Source organism: Ascochyta rabiei, chromosome 21 (genome assembly GCF_004011695.2).
Source record: "Ascochyta rabiei chromosome 21, complete sequence".
NCBI classification, from domain to species: Eukaryota; Fungi; Ascomycota; class Dothideomycetes; order Pleosporales; family Didymellaceae; genus Ascochyta; species Ascochyta rabiei.
The window spans coordinates 582,021-601,045 of NC_082425.1; the positions used below are offsets into that span (position 1 = coordinate 582,021).

Sequence of the window (19,025 nt, forward strand, 5' to 3'; positions counted from 1 at the left end):
AGAATAGTCCCCTTTAACCTAGAACAGGTTATAATAGGTCTTAATATCTGCCTACGTACTCTACTGCTACCTACTGTAGAAGATAAGCCCTAGCAGTCCTAAACCCTAAGCACTACCCTGCAATTAGGGTCGCAATTAACGCTGGTTTAAGAGAGGATTTAAAGGCATGCAAGCAGCTTACTAACTTTAATAGTTAAGGCCTTTAAAAAGCTTACTAAAGGCGCAGCTATAGTAGCATATAAGCTAGTGTTAGCTTAAAGGGAGATTACTAGGCTTTAAGCAGCAAATAAGGCTGCTATGCGACATAGATTGTATAAAAGAAAGCAGTTATAGCAGGAGAGAGTCCTAACAGCTAAGGAAGGCCTTTAATTAACTACTCTAACTAAGTTTAGGGCATATAGTAATAGTAAGAAGGTAAGGAAGCAAGTATATGTTAAAGGAGGTAAGGTAACCTAAAGACGCTGTAAAAAGTGCTACAACGTAGGGCATAACTCGCGCACGTGTAAAAAGCCTAAAGAAGGTGTTACTAAATAATATTATATACTGTACTACTATAAACAATACTAATATAGGCTAATACAAGCTATAATAGGGTAGAATGTTGGTGTAGTCTTAGCAGAGTGGCCGACTCGCCTGTGTAGCTGACTTACCTGTTGAATACGTTAGCTATATTAGCTATAGCAGCTAGCTAAGGGGCAAATCCTTATGCATCTAGCTTAAGAATATACTTAGTAATTATATCCTCCTTAGTCTAATCTATATTCTGTTAACTTAGCGTATAATTAGCTTATGTAGGTTGTCCTGTATATTAATTGTGTAGTGTGCTGTAAGGTGCGTTGTATATGGCTGCAGCGCGTTATATAGTAAGGTTTGCGTCTTATTTAAGTGCCTAGAGCGCAAGCTGTATTGCAGCCTCTTTTAAGGGCGTAGGTTTATATTGTTGTTAAGTTATCGCGTTATAAGGTAGAATGTTGGTGTGGTCTTGGCAGAGTGGCCAACTCGCCTGTGTGGCTGACTCACCTGTTAAATACGTTAAGAAATTCGATGGTATATCTTATTAGAAACGAGCGCCACCAGTTGTGTGATACGGTAAAAACCTTAATGGAACATGAGCGTTAGTCTGTGCAGCTGATCGGTCGGACATTGACAGCGGTTCTAACGCGTCTTGGACTGTTCCTTGCAGCACTTTGGTTTGTCTCCGAGTACTAGAATGACGAACTTGATATTGAGAATAATCCGTGTTGAAAACTGCATACTCACAGGAAAGGATCAGTTATGCACACGGAGAGCTAGTGTTGGCCAATTGATTGGCCAGGCAACGCAGATCAAATACGGTTTGCGTGTAATCTCTGTTTCTGTTTTCGTCTTGACTTTGACAAACCAACATATGTCTCTCAGCTGTTTCTTTCAGTTCGACGCAAGCGGTGAGCGATACAGGGCCTGAAAGACAGCAGTGCTGAAAGCGACAAGCACAGGCACTCTCATCGACCAACCAGCCAATGCAATTGTATACAATGTCGATGTCTACAGCAGACCACTCGGAAATAGAGTCGTATTGTTTACATACTGTCTTCTTTTACTTTTCGATAAACAGAGAAAGCGCACTCAGCCCACAGAGATGGCATTTAGAGCCAACCCAGAATCTCTACCAGGCGACCGAGAGTAGATTGACGTCGTGTGAAAAAACTTGATATTGCACTTTCACAGATGCCTGGGGGGGAAAAGACAAGCGTGTAGAAACGTGCTTTTCGATCATGGAAACTCGACGGCCCAGTCTTGTACCCAATAAGAGCGCTTGGTAGTAGTCTTCTTAGACAACTATGCACATAGTCCATGATGTTTTCCCTTAGATTCTGATATCTGTCGGATTCGGAGGGTGGGGAAGCTGCAGTGTCGGACTTGCAACATGTGAATATAAGGTCGTGCTCTCGTGATCGTATCCTTGGGCACGACGTGGTTTTTGGTAAGAACACAGACATCATGTAGGAATGTGAGTGCTCTTTTGCACAGGATTGTTGGGCGTATAGCTTGTGGATGTGGACTAAAGTGAAGAGTGGGTGAGGCTTCCTATAGTAATCGGATCAGTTTGTTACTTGGTTTACAGATTGCAGAATCTGACGCGTCTGAAGAGCGCCAGAGACAGCTCAAGATTTACTGAAATTGGTATGATGTGATGAATCGTTTTTGACTATGTGATGTTATGTTGCAGGTGTTAAAGTCTGCAACTTTCATCTGCTAACTTAATGAAGTCAGATGAATGGTATCTACCCAAAACTCCGTGCTATGTCGATATGCAATGCAAGCCCGCCTCTTCTCTTCTCTATAATGCAACCCACGTGTACCTTACTCTGGTTGCGTAACTGCCTTTTCTTCGTCTAGTGTCCGTTGGCGCCCTTTTGCGTCACCATCCATGTCAAAAGATCGACCTTGGTGACAACGGCAGCGGCCCGTGTCTCTCCGTCGACCTTCTCCGTGACAATTGCCGCGCTGTTCCACTCGAAGAACTTGTTCAAGTCGCTGAGCTTTGTGTCCCTTGTGATCTCGACGAATTCCCTCCTGCTGCCGACCTTGGTGCCCTCACCCTCTAGATGCAGCCTGCCTAGGTCCTTGACGACTTCGTTAAGCTTGCGGAAGTCAAACATGACATCCTCAACCTTCGACTTGGGACTAGCGCGTCCCGAGGCGATGTAAGAGAGCAAGTTGCCCAGAGTAACGAGACCAACAAGCCTCTGCTTGCCAGCACTGGAGTATGTGGAGACAGGGAGTTGATCGAAACCCTTCTCGCGCATGGTCTCAATGGCTTCGCTGCAAGGGGAGGTGGCAGGAACGGTGGTCACGGGCCTGAGGCGGAGCGAGGCAATGGTGGCGCCATGGAAGGCGTCGTTCTTGTTGCTCTTGCTCAGGGATAGACGGCGGGTGACGTTTGCAGCCTCGGGAGTATCGGGGGGTGTGTCGGGGAGGAGGTCGTTGGCTGCAAGCCAGTCGTCATCGACGAACTGTGGGACGTTAGGGTGGGGGCTGGAGTGATAAGAGGGGAGCACAAACCTTGCTGAGATAGCTCCTGATGCTATCGGGCAGAATGACAACGACGACGTCGTCTTTCCCAAGGCCAAGCTCTTTGATGGCCTTGACAGCAGCGTCCATGGCACTGCCTGACGAACCACCACAGAGGATGCCCTCCTCAGAGATCAGCCTCCTTGCATACTGGAATGCTGTGCGGTCGTCGGTCTTGTACCACTTGTCGACAATCTGCTGCTCCAGAACTTCGGGAATGAAGTCGTACCCAATGCCCTCCACCTTGTACGCCTCGTTGACGCGCTCCTGGTTCAGCGTCTCGGGCAGAGCAAGGATGCTGCCCTGGGGATCCGCAGCAATGATCTTGACGTCTTTGTTGTGTTTCCTCAGACCACGCGCCAGTCCAGTGATTGTGCCACCAGTGCCGGCACCGGCGACGAGCGCCGTGACCTTGCCCTGGGTCTGCTCCCAGACCTCCTCAGCAGTGCCAAACTCGTGGGCGAGCGGGTTGTCGGGGTTCGAGTACTGGTCGAGGATGTGTGCGTTGGGCAGCTCCTTGACGAGCTTCCGCGCAACGCCAATGTGGCTCTCTGGGCTGTCCCACGCGGCGCTGGTGGGTGTGCGGATGATCTCAGCGCCCAGCGCCTTCAGGACTGCAACCTTCTCCGGGCTCATCTTCTCGGGCAGAGTGATGATGGTCTTATAGCCCTTGACAGCTGCGACAAGCGCGAGACCAATACCAGTGTTGCCGGATGTGGGCTCGATCAGTGTATCGCCGGGCTTTATACGCCCGGACTTCTCGGCAGCCTCAATCATGCGCAGGGCGATGCGGTCTTTGACTGAACCGCCGGCGTTGAAGGCTTCGACCTTGACATACACAGTCGCCTCGATCCCAAGAGACTGGGGAATCTTGTTCAGACGCACAAGCGGCGTGTTGCCGATCTGCTGCGTGATGTTGTCCATCACGACGGGCGGGATCTTAGGGCGCGTGGTGGTGGACATGTTGCAATCGGTGGCGTTTCTATGTTGTTGCTGTAGAGGAGCGTGCTGTGAGTCCAGAGTATGGTGCAGGAAAGACAGAGTGAAGAGTAAGGAAGGGTCAAGTATCTCGCCACACTCAAGGAAATACGATGTCGTGATCTTTTCACAGTTGTCGCAAAGAAAATGCTCATCAGTTAGGTAAACCGCGACTAAGCGCCCCACCAAGCCCCGCCGCTGAGCCGCGGCTACCTTGTGACTTCAGCCCTACCAACCCTGTGGCCCTAACCTCATCCGTCCGCGGCGCTCTGATCATATTATTCGTCTTTGTCCCAAGTTCATCTCTGGACATCTAGGTTCGTCGGAAAAAAAAATGAGGGAGTACAGTCCTTATGAGAAGATTTTGATTCCAACTTGCTCATCTTCGTCGAAGACTCTAAAACGGCAACGACACCACGCCATGTGTTTGGGTGAAAAGCCATCTTAAATCCTAGTGGGTGCTCTGTAGTGCACCCAAGCTGAATCTGTGTGCATTTCCAGAAAGAGATGGACAGGCCCTATGAATGCCAGGTTGTTCGGTACTGGCACACGAGAATCTGCAAGGCAGAACTCATGTTTTGCATGTCAGTAAACGATGCAAGGTCATCAACAGATCTACACAGCCTTCAAAGACCACGGAAAGAAGTGCACGAAATCCAATATTTAAATGATTGTATTGAATGTGTTTTTGTCTAAAGTAAGATTGCGACATATGTGGAACGCGGGTCTAAATGCAGAGCTTCGATGCAGGACTTTGCAGTGACTACATGGTGCTGGGGTAAGCAGAACGAGATGAAACATCGGAAAAGAAAGAAAGAGGTTGAAAGGTTCAAAAGAAATTTGCGTGTCTGAGAGCCGGCCAGGACCATACACCATGTATTTCCAGCAACGGGGACGTGCGAGCGAAGTAAAAGCAAACGACATGGACAAAAAAAAAGAGATCCATGCAAGATGTGGGAGAATAGAAAATGAAACAAGCCGCTGAAACGAGAAGCAGAGTAACGAAAAAGAACAAGAACCCCCAAAATTGGGACATCAGAATTGACCAACGAGTCGAGACCACCCAAGACAGTGGTTTGGCCGAACTAGTCAAGCGAATGAGAGGGTATTCGACGATGAGAGCATGTAAGAGTGGCAGGTGACCCAACAACTCTACAAGTAGAACATGGTACCATCAAGCTCAGGCTTCCAAGGAACCGCGCGAGACGTACTTTGACTGTTCTCATCTTCGTAACGTTGAGCTCGAAGGTATCATCTCTGGACAATATTGCGATATCCTTGATGCGGAATCGACGAGCCAGCTGCTTTTCACCTTCTTTCAGGATTTTTGCTTTCACTAAGCCTTTCTTTGTTTTTCCGTTCGGTCTGTAGTTGCATCGGACATAAAGACCACGTAGAGTGCGTGCGATGGCCTCAACCTTTTGTGCAACAAGTTCTTGACCAGGTTCCGCATCGCCAAGGAGATCGGGCAGTATACTGTGAACTGGTTTTGCTGGCGCACAAGGTACCAAGTCGAAATCGAGATGGAGTTTTCTGTCCCGGATATCGATGGATGGCTGAACGCGTGTGTGAAGGGTGAACTTTGCAATAGTGTCCTTCTCTCGAGGGTTCGAACACTCAGGGAGCCTTGCATCTACCGCACGTCGTGGCTCGCTAGTAGCTCCTGAAGAGCGTATGGGGAATGACGAATGAGAGCAAGGACCGCTCGATCTGCAGAAGTCTTGACATAACGACCCCCTTGAACTATGCATCGAGCAGCTTGGAGAGAAGAGCATCTGTCCCCGTTGTCGATCTTCAGACTCAAGCCAGTTACAGCTACTGGAGCTTTGCGAAACTTGTCGTGGACAATTCTTGAATGCGCCTGGTCGGACACCTGGACGAGGATTCGACAGATGTTAGCTTTGGATTTGGATCTTATCTCAGTAAGGATAGTGCCCTTCAGTGGTAGCAGTTCCTCCGCTTCGAGCCATTTAGCAACGATTTGACGCTTCAACTTGTTGCTCTCGACTATGATCCAGGTACTGTTGTTGCTCGAAACCTCGACAGAGACGTCAGTTTGGTAAAGGCCGGGTGCATCGCCGAGTGCATAGGTGAGATGGCCAAGAGCTGTCTTCGAATGAGGCTTTGGCGACTTCACTATCTTCTTGTCTTTCTGTGGCGATTACGGTGGCGTGACTGTGGGTGCAGGAGTGCTTGGTAAGGCCAGAATTGGTAGGTCAAGCGGTGCTGGTTTGCCCATTGGGGGACCGTTTCTGCTGTCTTTCAAGTTGCCGGCTTTTGAGGTTGGAACTGTAGGCGGACCGGTGATCTCTGTAGTTGAAAGAGATCCGGAAGACTTGGTTTTTTGCACATGACCAGGATTGCACATGGCATCCCTCAGAGATGGAGGTCTGGATCTGTTCCAGCTCTTTGTAGGATGCGTCATCTTCGTGATTCTTGATCGTAAGTTGTCAGGATGAGACTGTATCATGCCGGTAAAAGTAGCTCTGAAATTGGCGCTCTTTAATCGCGGTGGGCCACCACCATCTTATGCGATCTTTCCATCCATTTTTGCTTGCTACTTTGCTTACCAGCAGTCATTCATTCACGTCGCCTCCAGCTTGACAGTACTCATACTATCAGGATTTTACCTCTAAAGTCCTCATGCACACAGGGAATGACCGTTCATTGCTTGTCAGCCATGGTCATCTCGAGACGTATCTTGGTGATATCTGCTCGCAGTCGTCATGCTTTGCGGGTCTTACCCGAGTGACATGGCGCAAGCAGCCTGAAGCAACTAGAAACATAGATTCCTTCACATTAGCAATCTGCACGCAATTGAAAAACCTTACTTGCTGTAGTGATGTGTACAGTCCAACCGTTCAGTGCACATGTTTGCTTGGCGGCGTGTGCTCTGCAACAAGCCACGTATGCCACAATGCACTCGAAGCTCGAAGCAAGCACTTTAGGATTCTCTGGGAACTTACGCCTCTTATCAAGGACGGTGTGGGAGGGCGACAAAAGAACGGTGTGACATTGGGCTTTGTAGAGCGGTTAAAAAGAACATCAAGGCCAGAAGACAGCAGTTGCCACGAGAGTTCAAAATGCTCCTCGACTAATGTTAGCATACTCCTAGCGGCGCAGAGAAGCCGATGTACTTGCAGCATGGGGTTGGCTCATTAGTGTTTCTGACATAACGCGGTTGCGAAGTCTTGATTTGCGAACCAGATCATGTTAATAGCTAGAGAAGTCACCATAATTTCTCACCACGTTGTAGCATGACCCAGAGAGTATCTCGGCTTTGGGAGTGTAACATGTTGAGTGGGAATTAGGGGTATAATTCTGTTGACGCTAAACAAGGACAGAGATAGACGAGTCTGGATTCTTGACGAGCCAGTTCTCCCAAAATCTAAAGCCGTCAAGACTCTGCTCACGACACAGGGCACCAGCCTCCTCAGCCACTTCAAGCTCTTCGATCGCAACTCCTACACTCCAACCAAACTTTTCGGCAGTCTCTTGCGCAGTAACGCCTCTACCGTACGTTTGCCAGTCCCAAGACATGTCTGAGCTTGGCATTTCGGTGTGCAAGCTCTTCAGCCATGCCAGTAAACTGGCAATAGTCTTTTCGTCTGTTCGATCGCGGCCTTGGACTACAAGCAGACCACTCTTGAACTGCCGCAGACGTATTGGGAGTTTCAAGGTATCCCACATCCTCGCTGCCTTCTCAAAGTCGGCCGGGCTGACTAGCTCCACTCCACCTCTTGCGCGGTTGAACATGGCCCAGAGGTCGACAAGCGTCATGATACCTCCGCCCCTTCGCAGAACCCCTCTTGTATCGTCGGTGAGCCATTCTGCAAGATTTCGAGACAGCTCAGATACATAGAGTGATTCGGAACCCGAGCCAAGCATGTCTTTCGTAGTGATAAGCCCAAGCGCAGATGCTGACTGAGACGCTAGGGCATTGTCTTCTGAGCTACCATTCGTTCCTAGGTTTGCTTGTGATGCAAATTGCTCGGCCAGAGCAATGATCTCCTTTGCAGAGGTCATCAGTGCCTCAAGATCTTCAAAAGCATTTCCAATCATGGCCTCGTTGTTCTGTCTCTGTTCGAGCCCACGACGCTCCAAACCGGCAATACCGACTACGCGAGGCCGCTCCATCTCCGCCGATGATCTGCCAGACTTTGCTGAATAGCTGTCATCGAACGCGCCTGAATTTGATCGAGGTTTTGGTATAGGAGGTGCGCTCTGTAGCAACCACTTGCGCTGTACCAGTGCATTCTTGAGACGCTCGAAGAAGATCTTTTCGCCACCACTTCGGAAGGATAGTTTGATGCACTCTATGTTGGTCGTCTGTATAGGTGTGGTTAGGGATGGGCCAGGTGACTCCGCCCTGCGAACTTCCGTTACATGGTCCAGATGCTTGTTTACGGCTGTTGTTAATGATGCGCCACATATCTCGCAATTCAGCAGTGACGGATGGTTCTGCAATGTACATCTTGGACACGAGACCATGCCACCAGAGGGTGTCGAGGACATGACACCATTCTTGCTATCCTTTGGCGGTGGGCCAGGTGCCGGTCTGTTGGAGATGGCCGCTATCGCTGCTTTCACCACATGCACAGTTGGAGGCTTGATACCGCAAGCTAAGCATGGTGGGATGGGTGTACGCGATGCGAGCGCAGGATCGAAGTTCGATGGTACTGGGTTCGAAAAGGAGCATATGGGACACACCCAAGATGCGGTTATGGAAGGGGCTGGTGCAGGGCTATTGCGCCGCTCGGGACTTGGGGATGAGGGGCTCTGCGCAAGGACTGGCGCTGAGAGCCCACGCGACAGCTGATTGGCAGGCTTAGGGTAGAGGGTGATCTTGGGAGAGGACTTGAGGAAGCCAGCCTACACGCGGAGTCAGTCGTTGTTATCGCGTGCTCAATATGCACCCCCCAACGGACCCAACCTACATAGAACTCTGGCTTCTCAACATCTTTCAGGAATATGGCGACCGAGTTCTTGCGCGGTTCAGTATGGTCGACATAGCACGTTCGATGCGACGTCAAGTAGGCCTGGCCATTCTGGTACTGTGGTATCTTGAATTTGCTGCGCGTGAGGCGTCAGTCGTATCGAACAAGCAAGACACCCTGCAGGAACATACCCCTCATACAGTCCCACGGCATCTTGCACAAATAGAAGCGTCTCCTCTGGCAAGAGCGACGGGCGCAGGGCGGTGGTTAGGTCGAGCTGGTGCAGGAACATTCAGGCCATTTGTGGAGTGGAAGGACGGCCATTGCAACCTGGAGGGGTGCATGTTGGCTCGCGTTCACCAAGGCCGTCTCGTCATTGGCAGAGCGCGCTAAAGCAACTGCGGCGTAGCGCATCTGCCAAGAGTGGATGGCTGATCCGCTTTGTCGCTTCACTTACCGCTCCACACCGCGACTCGGGTCCTTGACATCCCATCTGCCCTCGCACTCGCACCGTCTTTCCCGACGCTCAACACTGTAAACTACTCACCCTATAGCCACACCACCCTCCCATATTCTCTCTGCCAAGCTCTCCTATGATGATGCCCTCCGCCACCTCTGCGTGGGGCCAGCCCATGCAGCCACCCGCGTACAACGCGGTTCAACCACGAACCACACTTCAGCCTGCATCTGCCTCAGTACGTTGCGACGGTCGCCAGAGAAATCTGTCTTGGGCTAACATGCTGCTCCAGCCCAGCTCGAATATTGCCACGAGCAAGCCGAAGAAGGTCGAGTGGCCCCCTGCCGTGCGCGATTATGTTCGCCGTGCCTTCGACCCTGAAAGCGCCATCGTCGGCGTTTCGAGCTTAGAGATGCAAACAAAACTGAAAGAGACTATCAGCTATTACGCTGAACGAAATATGCAAGAGACGATCGACTGGACCAAATACCCCCTGCCCCAGGAGCTTATCCAAGAGGAGCGCAGGAAAGCCGCATTGTTGTCACCCACTAATGGCTTTGCGAACGGTCTCTCTTCTCTTCAACTCAATGCTACAAACGGCCAAGCTAACTCATCCCCATCGACACTGAAGAAGCGCAAGTCACAAGACTCCGACGACCTGCTTGCCCAGCAGAGTCAGGCAACCCTCCCACCCTGGCGTAGAACTAACCTAGAATCACGTATGACTTTTGCCGAGGGATCCAACGAGAAGCGCCAAAAGAAGAACGCCGCATCCGATGCCTCCAGTAAGTTAGAACAGGCGGAGCTGGAAAAGCGGCGACAACGGTTCAACCTGGGCAAAGCCGGCAACACCAAGACATCACCATGGGGCGCTTCAGCAAAAGACGAGGACGAGATGCCTACTGGCCCGGTCGTCGGAACCAACATGGCTCTTGAAAAGAGTTACTTCCGGCTGACTGCGCCGCCAAAGGCCGAGACTGTCCGACCTCTACATGTACTCGAAAAGACACTGGCTATGCTCACGAAGAAGTGGAAAGCCGACAAGAACTACAACTACATCTGCAATCAGTTCAAGTCACTGCGTCAGGACCTCACTGTCCAGCACATCAAGAACGCCTTCACTGTAAAGGTGTACGAGATCCATGCCCGGATATCGTTAGAGAAGGGGGACACGGGTGAGTATAACCAGTGCCAAACGCAACTGAAGGCACTGTACGCACAGAACCTTGGCGGTAATCCGGCTGAGTTCAAGGCCTATCGCATTCTTTACTTTGTATATACGTGCAATAAGACCGACATGAACGACATGTTGGCAGAATTAACCCCCACAGACAAGACACACGAATGGATCAAGCATGCTCTTGATGTTCGCTCAGCACTGGCTCTCGGCAACTATCACAAGTTCTTCCGACTGTACCTTCAAGCCCAAAACATGGGCGGTTACTTGATGGACATGTTCATCGAGCGTGAGCGCCTCGCAGCTCTCGCTAACATGTCTAGAGCGTACGTTTCCGATGGAGTTTGCCTCGTGTTCACATGCTGACTTAGGACAGCTACATTAGTATCACCCTGCGCTTTCTAACTGACGAGCTCGGTTTCGACAACGATGAAGTATGCCGTGAATTTCTCGAGCTACATGGCGCGCAAAACATCATCGAAGAGAAGTTTGACGAAAAGACGGGGAAGCAGTACCGAGTGAAGATCCGCGAAGCAGCAGCGCAGTTTGAGCAACTTCGTGCAGCTGCATTCAGCAAAGTAGACATCAAGGGCCAGATATGAGATTCGGTTGCCGACGATGACGACAACCATGTTGCTCCTGCTACCGTTGGAGTCTTTTCGAGTCGCACACGCGTCCTCTCTCATTTTCCTTTTGATTCCTGCGCCTCACTCGCACGTCACTTTGGACCTGCCCAGCCAGGGCACTGTCTCAAACAGCCAGGTCCCGCCAACCCATGTTTCCCGGCGTCTGTTGACTGGCACGCGGGGTGTCCGCTCATGCGTTGGATGCACAGAAGCTCCTAGTGATTCCACACGTTGGACGTCTCACAAGTTGGGTTCGCGAAAACCATATGATGTCTTCGGTTGTCGGCATTGTTGATTTTGCTCGAGATGCAGACGCAAAGGCAAAGACGCTGTTTGGAAGAAAGGCATACAAGAGGATTACAAGGGCTCAGAGATGGGAAGCTTTAAGACGTTATGCAATTCGTCTGGGCAGGACTGTGGAAGGTGACGCGAGGGACATTGTGTGGAGGTCTGCGCGGCAACGCGTCTGTGATGGCGATTGCTTGCGTGGACCGGTCAGAGGCGCCGGGGCAGGACTACAGGACCAGTGAGATGGACAGAGTGGGTCAGGAGAAGGTGATTGGCATGCAAGGGTTGGTGCAGGGCGTTTGGCGCTGGCCTAGCCAGCAGGAGGACCCGAAGGCGTTGGGAATAGTCTGCAATACATTGGTGTGCACAGGTCCTATTGAATTGCACCGCGCTTCGCAACGGCGACGGTGGCATTGTTGCTGTTGTACACGGGCAGGATTGGGCATCAGCCAGCTGCCATGCATGCGGCGGGCGCAGCGATGTGTCAGATTCGGACCTTGCCAGGTGCCAGCATGCCCCCGCGCGAAGGGAGTGAAACAGCAGACAGGTGGAGCTCTTTGTGAAAATGCAATGCTCTGGAGGAGGGACCAGCTGTGACAGACGGATCGACGTGTAATGACATGATGACATGCATATCGATCAAGGCCAAGAGGGTGTTTCGAGTGCAGAGCAGCAGAGCACACGAGTGTGTTTGCCATGGTCGTCACGCCCCACCAAACGCCGATAGGAGAGGCTGTTAGCGCAGTTCAGCTGCACGCCGATGGCCCCGGATGCAGGTCCGTCTCCCGGCTCTGTCAAGGCGGCGTAGCCTTGCAGTAGTCTTTGGAGGGGGACGTCCCCACGACCTGGGCGAGATGCTGGCCTGGCCGGGCTCTTTGCATGTTGCTGGCGCTGCTGCTGCTGCTGCTGTTGCTGTCGTTTGCTGTTGTTGTTGTTGTTGTTGCTGTTGCTGTCGCTGGCCACTGAGTGATGGTCCACCGAGTCCCGCGTTGATCTCCAGGGCCGCCTGCGACGACAAAGACCAGGTTGCTCACGGCCGTCACGCAGCGCCGTCGCCCATTCGCCCACTCGCCCAATCGCTCACTCGCGCCCAGTTCCATTTGCACTGCCCAAAACGCCGGGTTGCCAAGTGCGGTGACAGCCGGGATCCCATCGCAAGGCCGTGGCAGTGGAGCGCCCGCAGCGCCTGCTCATTTCTTGCTTCTGCCACTGCTGCTGTGATCGCCAAACGACGACATCTCGCCTTGGCCGCCGTTGGGCTCGATACATACACGCACTCTACTGCAGACATACACCCCCCCCCTCGCCAGCTGCCTTGGGTCTCACGCCGCCACCGCCGCCCTCGCCCTCGCCGTCGCCGCTGCCGCTCACCAGGCGCACGACCGTTGTTCACGAGCCGCCGCTCATCTCACCACGCTCGCCCGTCCCCGCCAGTCCGCCAGTCCAGCCCGCGGGTCCCTTCTGGTCGCCCGCCCAAGTCCCGCCTTTCCTACGATCGCGGTGCAGTGCGCGCACATTGTGAACGTCCATCATCCCCGTGCCCTCCGCACTTGCTGCCCGCCATGAAGGTACGCTGCCCCGCCGCCAGCACAACGCGCTCGAGCCGCAGTCTTGGTTGTGTGCGCATGCGCTAACATGATGTGCGCAGTTCCGCCGGTCCATGAAAGGAGACAAGGATGCCCACCGCCCGCACCATATTTCCATTCCAGCCAAGGATGCCATAGCCATCGTGCCGCCCAAGAAGGTGCGTAACCCTCGCAACTCTCTCTGCCCTGCCCTGCCTTGGCCTGCCTTGCCCTTCCTTTCACTTTGCCGCGACCCAGCCGGCTGCCTCGCACGCACGCTCTCTTGCACGCTCTCTTGCACGCCCCATCCCGGTTTCCCAAATAGGCAGCACGCGCGCGAAGCTAACCGGCGATCCAATCTCACAGGTCATAAAAGCCCGCTACGACTACAGGGCCACCGACCCGAACCAGCTCAGCTTCTCCCAGGGCGACTTTCTCCACGTCGTCAACCGCGAGAACGACCCGGACTGGTACGAAGCCTGCAATCCCCTGCACGGCTCTCGCGGCCTTGTCCCTGTCTCGTACTTTGAGGGCGTAGGAAAGACTGTGCGCGACAGCGCTGGCTCTGCACCCCGTCAATCCGCGCAAACCCAACCACACGACTCCGGCTACCAAGAGCCGCTGCGAGGCATCGGCAGCCCCAATCCCCCGAACACTGCAGGCATGATGCAGAACATGATGAGTCAGCAAATGCGCATGTCGCAGTCTGGCAAGACAGGGGCCATGGTCTACGGCATCGTCATATACGATTTCAAGGCCGAGAGGCCCGACGAGCTGGATGCAAAAGAGGGCGAGGCTATCATTGTCATCGCACAGTCAAATCCAGAGTGGTTCGTCGCGAAACCCATAACACGACTTGGAGGGCCTGGTCTGATTCCAGTGTCGTTCATCGAGATCCGCGACATGACCACCGGCCAAGCAGTACCAGACGCCCAACAGGCTGTGTCTGCGGCAGGCGTACCCAAGGTGGAGGAATGGAAGAAGATGGCGGCAGACTACAAGAACGGTAGCATACCGCTCGGTAAGCTCGAGACAAACTCGCAGCAGTCGTTGCAGGCTGGCATGGAGCGCATGAGTCTAGGTGGAAGAAGCCAGACACAAGGCAGGAATGGCTCGGTAAGTCAGCATGCTCCGCAACCTCTCCTACACGTCTAATCGCCTCTCAGGTTTCCCACTCACGCTCTGGATCGGTTGCTATGCAGGGAGGTCAGAGTCGCTCCGACCAGCTGTTCGCCCCTTACAAAGCCTGCGTGCCGCGTTACTGTTTTGCTGACGACATCTTCTGGTTCATCATTGAATGTCAAATGGAAGATGGCAGCCATTGGGAACTACAGCGATTGTACCAGGACTTTTACGACTTGCAGATTCAGCTCATTGCAACATATCCTGTGGAAGCTGGCACCAGTGGTCAGGGAGAGCGCACACTGCCCTTCATGCCTGGGCCTGTGACCTACGTCACCGACAACATTTCGAACGGCCGTCGAGCGAATCTCGACGAATACATCAAGAACCTACTCAAGCTTGGACAGCACATTACGCACGGCCAGCTGGTCAAGGGTTTCTTTGCGCCAAGACAGGGTGACTACGAGATCGACCCGGACATTCAGGCCCAGGATGACTACAGGTTGTCACAGCAGTCTGGACAATCTTCCAACCATTCACATGGTGGATCAACAAGCAGACAATCATCTGCAGACCAGCTGCAGGCCACTACACCAGTGACCCCGTATTCGACAGGCTCGTATGGCGCTCACCAGCGCGGTCAGTCCTCAGCCTCGCAGGCATACTCGTCATCGCTCAATCCTCCACCGATGAACCACCAGCATTCTTCCGCTTCAACCGCAACGAACACGGGCACATCATCAGCTCTCAAGATCAAGGTCTGGTTTGAGGAGGACAACTGCGTCGTCATTCGCATGCCAGTATCTCTTCGCTTCGCCGACCTGTACAACAAACTCAGGGAAAGGAGACGATTAGAGAGGCCTGATGAACGTGACGAGGATTTGATTGTTGAGTACCGTGACGAGATGGAGGGTACCTTTTTCCCTATCGAGAACGACGAAGACCTGCAAATTGCGGTCGAGAGGAACCCGAAGCTGACTCTTAGCGTTACAACGGCGAGGTAATAGTTGTGAGGTGCTTCTGGGATTTCGTTTTTCACTTCTTTCGGTGCCGCTATTTCGGCAATCTCCTTTTACTTGTTTGTGAGCTTCGCGATCGATACCTCTGTGCTTTGGGGCGTTTCTTGCACATTATGGGAAGGCGTTGAGTGGAGTACACAGGCGTTGCGGCTGCATGATTCCCACCTGTCGGTCTCGGATGCTCAGATTATTATCATCTGGGTGGTTGCGTGCATAGCTTGGTTGGTCCACGTTCTCCATGAAAATACGGCTTGGATGACGGGCTTATGTAGATGGGTGCTCGGCGTAAGCGCAACTGAGGAGATGGAGAGAAATGGATGGATGAGGCGAGAGACTTATGTGCAATCCGTGATGTTCATGTGATGTGTTATTGAATCTCAATTGGGGAAGCTTGGTGTCAAAGGCCAACCCTTGGTCTACACGTCGATTTCTTGAATACGGGCGGCTCCAACTTGTCATCCTGGCGCTCTCCTCCTTTGGATAGTGGCCATCTGCATTGACTTCTCACATTCCAGACAGCCCACGAGGAAAGCCACAACGGTGTACAGTATCCTCTTCTGAAAAGCAAGGACGGTCAGCTCGTGACTGGTCCGCTGGGCGTCGTCTGACACGATCTACTGCTCTCTCGCTCAGCTAACTGTGCTGTCAGAACACAACTCTCGCGATGTTTCTAGCACGCAAATGCGACGTCGTTTAGAGTTCAGGGTCCACCGGCTCATACGCCGCACGTTGCACCACGACTGCAGATCTGAGGGCGACGATGCCGCCTTACCGGTACCGCTTCGGACAGACCTCGGTGATTGCGGAGCTTCGAGTTCGAGTTCGAGTGAGCATCAGCGACAGAGGGTCACGCTCACCATCACTCACACTCAGCTCAACGTTGACGCGCGCCTTTTGACTGACGTTATCCATCGCGCTTGCCTCCCGGTCACCGCCCACCGCCCTGCCCCGCACATGATATAACACCCTAGGAAGTAGCAAGCAAAGCTCCACGGTGGCTACCTCACGCCTGACCAAGCTCTTCCTTGCGTCCGTTGTCCTCTTCATCTCACTAACCGCCATCCTGTCTTCACTTCGAATTGCTGGGCGCACCCCCTCTATCCTGCACAATCTCAGGCCAGGACCCCTCCGCAATCCGCTCTACACACAACCGTACCGCCCCCTCACCAACTCCACCATGGCGCCCTCGCAATACAAGAAACCCCCGCAGCTACCGCCCAAGTTCACCGCTACCAAACAGAGCTTGCTCGACGACACGAAGAGGCTGATCGAGAGGTCGCGAGGCGTACAGGATGCTGTTGTGAAGGCTGGAGATGCAACCTTTGCAAAGGCCATCCTGCCCATTGCCCACGATGACAACAAGATGGCCATTGAGTCGCACATCATTGGCTTCTACAACGCTGTTTCCACTAGCAAGGAGCTGCGAGATGCGTCCAGCGAGGCAGAGCAGCTGCTCGACGACTTTGGCATCGAGTCATCCATGCGCGAGGATGTCTTCCAGCTGGTCGACAAGGTACTGAAGGCAAAGGAGCAGCTGGACCCAGAGTCGCAACGCCTGCTGGAGAAGGACCACAAGTCATTCATCAGAAACGGTCTGAACATTCCTGCGGGCGAGAAGCGCGACAGGTTCAAGGCAATCAAGCAGCGCCTCAGCACTATTGGCATTCAGTTCTCGAAGAACCTGAACGAGGAGAATGGTGGACTGTGGTTCACACCCGACGAGCTGCATGGTGTACCGGACGACGTCTTGTCCGGCCTGAAGAAGGGCGAGGGTGAGAATGAAGGCAAGATCTGGCTCACCTTCAAGTATCCCGACCTTTTCCCGACTCTGAAGTACGCCACCAATGCCGAGACACGAAAGAAAGTCTTTGTTGAGAACGAGAACAAGTGCAACCAGAACGTCGAACTGTTCCGCGAGGCCATCCTTCTCCGTGACGAGGCCGCTCGCATTCTCGGATACAAGAACCACGCCGAGTTCAGGATAGAGGACAAGATGGCGAAGACACCCAAGACAGTCGACGACTTCCTCGGCGACTTGCGTACACGCCTTGCACCAGGTGGCAAGAAGGAGATCGAAGCCCTGATGGAGTTCAAGAAGAACGATGTCAAGGAGCAGGGTCTTCATGGTGAATTGGCAGAGAAATATTACCTCTGGGATCACAGGTACTACGATCGCTTGATGCTGGAGAAGGATTTCCAGCTTGATCACCAGGTCATTGCCGAATACTTCCCGCTCCAGACCACCATCCAAGGTATGCTGAAGATTTTCGAGGAGCTCTTTGGCCTTGTCTTTGTCGAGATTATCGGCGAGGAGAGGACAGCTCTGGCAGATGGTGGTAAGGCAGAGGACATCGTTTGGCACCCGGAAGTCCAGGTTTTCAGCGTGTGGGACGACGAGGGCGAAGGTGCTGGCTTCGTTGGTTACCTCTACCTCGATCTCTTCCCCCGCGACGGCAAGTACGGACACGCTGCCAACTTCAACTTGCAGCCCGGTTACATAGATGAGGACGGCAAACGACGCTACCCCGCCACTGCGTTGGTCTGCAATTTCTCGAAGCCGACACCGAAGAAGCCTTCGCTCCTGAAGCACGATGAAGTCGTCACTTTGTTCCATGAGCTCGGTCACGGTATCCACGATCTGGTCTCTCGAACAACCTACTCCCGCTTCCACGGCACCAACACAGTTCGCGACTTCGTCGAAGCCCCATCGCAGATGCTGGAGAACTGGTGCTGGACGCCATCTCAGCTGCGCTCCCTGTCGTACCACTACTCTCATCTCTCACCCGAGTACGAGCAGGCCTACCTCGAGTCGTCTGGTACCGACAAGAAGCCCTCTGACGAGCGCATCCCCAACTCTCTCATTAGCAAGCTCATCAACACCAAGCATGTCAACGACGCTCTGTTCAACTTGAGACAACTGCACTTCGGTACCTTCGACATGACCATACACGAGCCCAGCAGCCATGAGGAGATCGAGAAGCTAGACATCACACAGCTCTACAACAGCCTCCGCCAGGAGATTTCGCAGCTTGACGGCCCGGAGGCCCTTAGCGGGGAGAAGAAGGGCGATTGGCACTGGGGCAACGGGCAGGCTACTTTCGGTCACTTGATCGGCGGGTACGATGCTGGGTAAGTCACTTTGAACGAACAAACAACCGACGTGTGTGTTTATTGTATTGACCATTTGCAGTTACTACGGCTACCTCTCTTCTCAGGTGTATTCCACAGACATGTTCTACTCGGTCTTCAAGGCTGATCCAATGAATGCAAAGGAAGGAAGGAGGTACAGGCACACGGTGCTTGAGCGCGGTGGATCGAAGGAGGAGATGGACATCCTCGAGGAATTCTTGGGCAGGAAACCGAGCACCGAGGCTTTCTACAAGGAGCTTGGCATTTCGAAGTAGACGGTCTTTTGTGATGCTTAGTAGTAGCATAGCGAGTGAATGAGAACATGCCATCTTCTCTTTCCTGCCAAGTTTGCCACAACCATCGTCTTCGGCGATTTTAATCCTGACCTTGATATTTAATTTCGGTTTGGTGATGCCGAACGATTCAAACAATGAGCCTGAAGGCGTCGGTCAGTCATACCATCTCAACACAAAACGACACAAAGCCTAGCACTGCACGGGTTAAGCAAGAGCAATACGACGGGCCACCTGATCTCATCCAGCACTAACCCTCAATCAGTCACGATCAAATCAACAAAGCAACCATCCAGCATCCCTCTCTCTCTCTCTCTCACACACACACAGCCAAACCTCGGATGCAGAGAGCGAAAGCAAGCCAGAAAGCTGGGAGATCT

General features: G+C 52.8%; 5 protein-coding genes across 5 annotated transcripts, besides 12 other annotated features; 3 read left to right on the forward strand and 2 right to left on the reverse strand.

The window, feature by feature from the left end:
• Positions 1–683: part of a mobile genetic element that runs on past the window's edge.
• Positions 1–1,035: part of a mobile genetic element that runs on past the window's edge.
• Positions 663–1,005: a mobile genetic element.
• Positions 663–1,035: a long terminal repeat.
• Positions 898–932: a dispersed repeat.
• Positions 933–1,035: a mobile genetic element.
• Positions 1,036–1,039: a direct repeat.
• A 1,336-nt stretch (positions 1,040–2,375) lies between these two features.
• EKO05_0011018 (Cystathionine beta-synthase) lies at positions 2,376–4,017 on the reverse strand (the record flags this gene model as incomplete). Its single annotated transcript, XM_038943760.1, has 2 exons — positions 2,376–2,996; positions 3,046–4,017. The coding sequence occupies 2 exons, from the start codon at positions 4,015–4,017 to the stop codon at positions 2,376–2,378; spliced, it is 1,593 nt and encodes a 530-aa protein (XP_038793276.1).
• Positions 4,018–7,362: 3,345 nt separating this feature from the next.
• On the reverse strand, positions 7,363–9,261 carry EKO05_0011019 (Amidase; the record flags this gene model as incomplete). Its single annotated transcript, XM_038943918.1, has 3 exons — positions 7,363–8,904; positions 8,970–9,105; positions 9,161–9,261. 3 exons carry the CDS (start codon positions 9,259–9,261, stop codon positions 7,363–7,365), a joined length of 1,779 nt encoding a protein of 592 aa, XP_038793277.1.
• Positions 9,262–9,562: 301 nt separating this feature from the next.
• On the forward strand, positions 9,563–11,205 carry EKO05_0011020 (uncharacterized protein; the record flags this gene model as incomplete). The annotated part of the gene is made up of 3 exons (XM_038943738.1): positions 9,563–9,664; positions 9,719–10,929; positions 10,980–11,205. 3 exons carry the CDS (start codon positions 9,563–9,565, stop codon positions 11,203–11,205), a joined length of 1,539 nt encoding a protein of 512 aa, XP_038793278.1.
• A 1,082-nt stretch (positions 11,206–12,287) lies between these two features.
• EKO05_0011021 (bud emergence protein 1) lies at positions 12,288–15,208 on the forward strand (the record flags this gene model as incomplete). Its single annotated transcript, XM_059637893.1, has 4 exons — positions 12,288–13,085; positions 13,166–13,261; positions 13,449–14,198; positions 14,249–15,208. The coding sequence occupies 4 exons, from the start codon at positions 12,288–12,290 to the stop codon at positions 15,206–15,208; spliced, it is 2,604 nt and encodes an 867-aa protein (XP_059493876.1).
• Positions 12,394–12,475: a tandem repeat.
• Positions 12,855–12,889: a tandem repeat.
• Positions 13,285–13,319: a tandem repeat.
• Positions 15,209–16,070: 862 nt separating the features above from the next.
• Positions 16,071–16,110: a tandem repeat.
• A 290-nt stretch (positions 16,111–16,400) lies between these two features.
• Positions 16,401–18,627, forward strand: EKO05_0011022 (Saccharolysin; the record flags this gene model as incomplete). Its single annotated transcript, XM_038943924.1, has 2 exons — positions 16,401–18,352; positions 18,414–18,627. The coding sequence occupies 2 exons, from the start codon at positions 16,401–16,403 to the stop codon at positions 18,625–18,627; spliced, it is 2,166 nt and encodes a 721-aa protein (XP_038793280.1).
• A 316-nt stretch (positions 18,628–18,943) lies between these two features.
• Positions 18,944–18,963: a tandem repeat.
• The last annotated feature ends 62 nt before the right edge of the window (positions 18,964–19,025 follow it).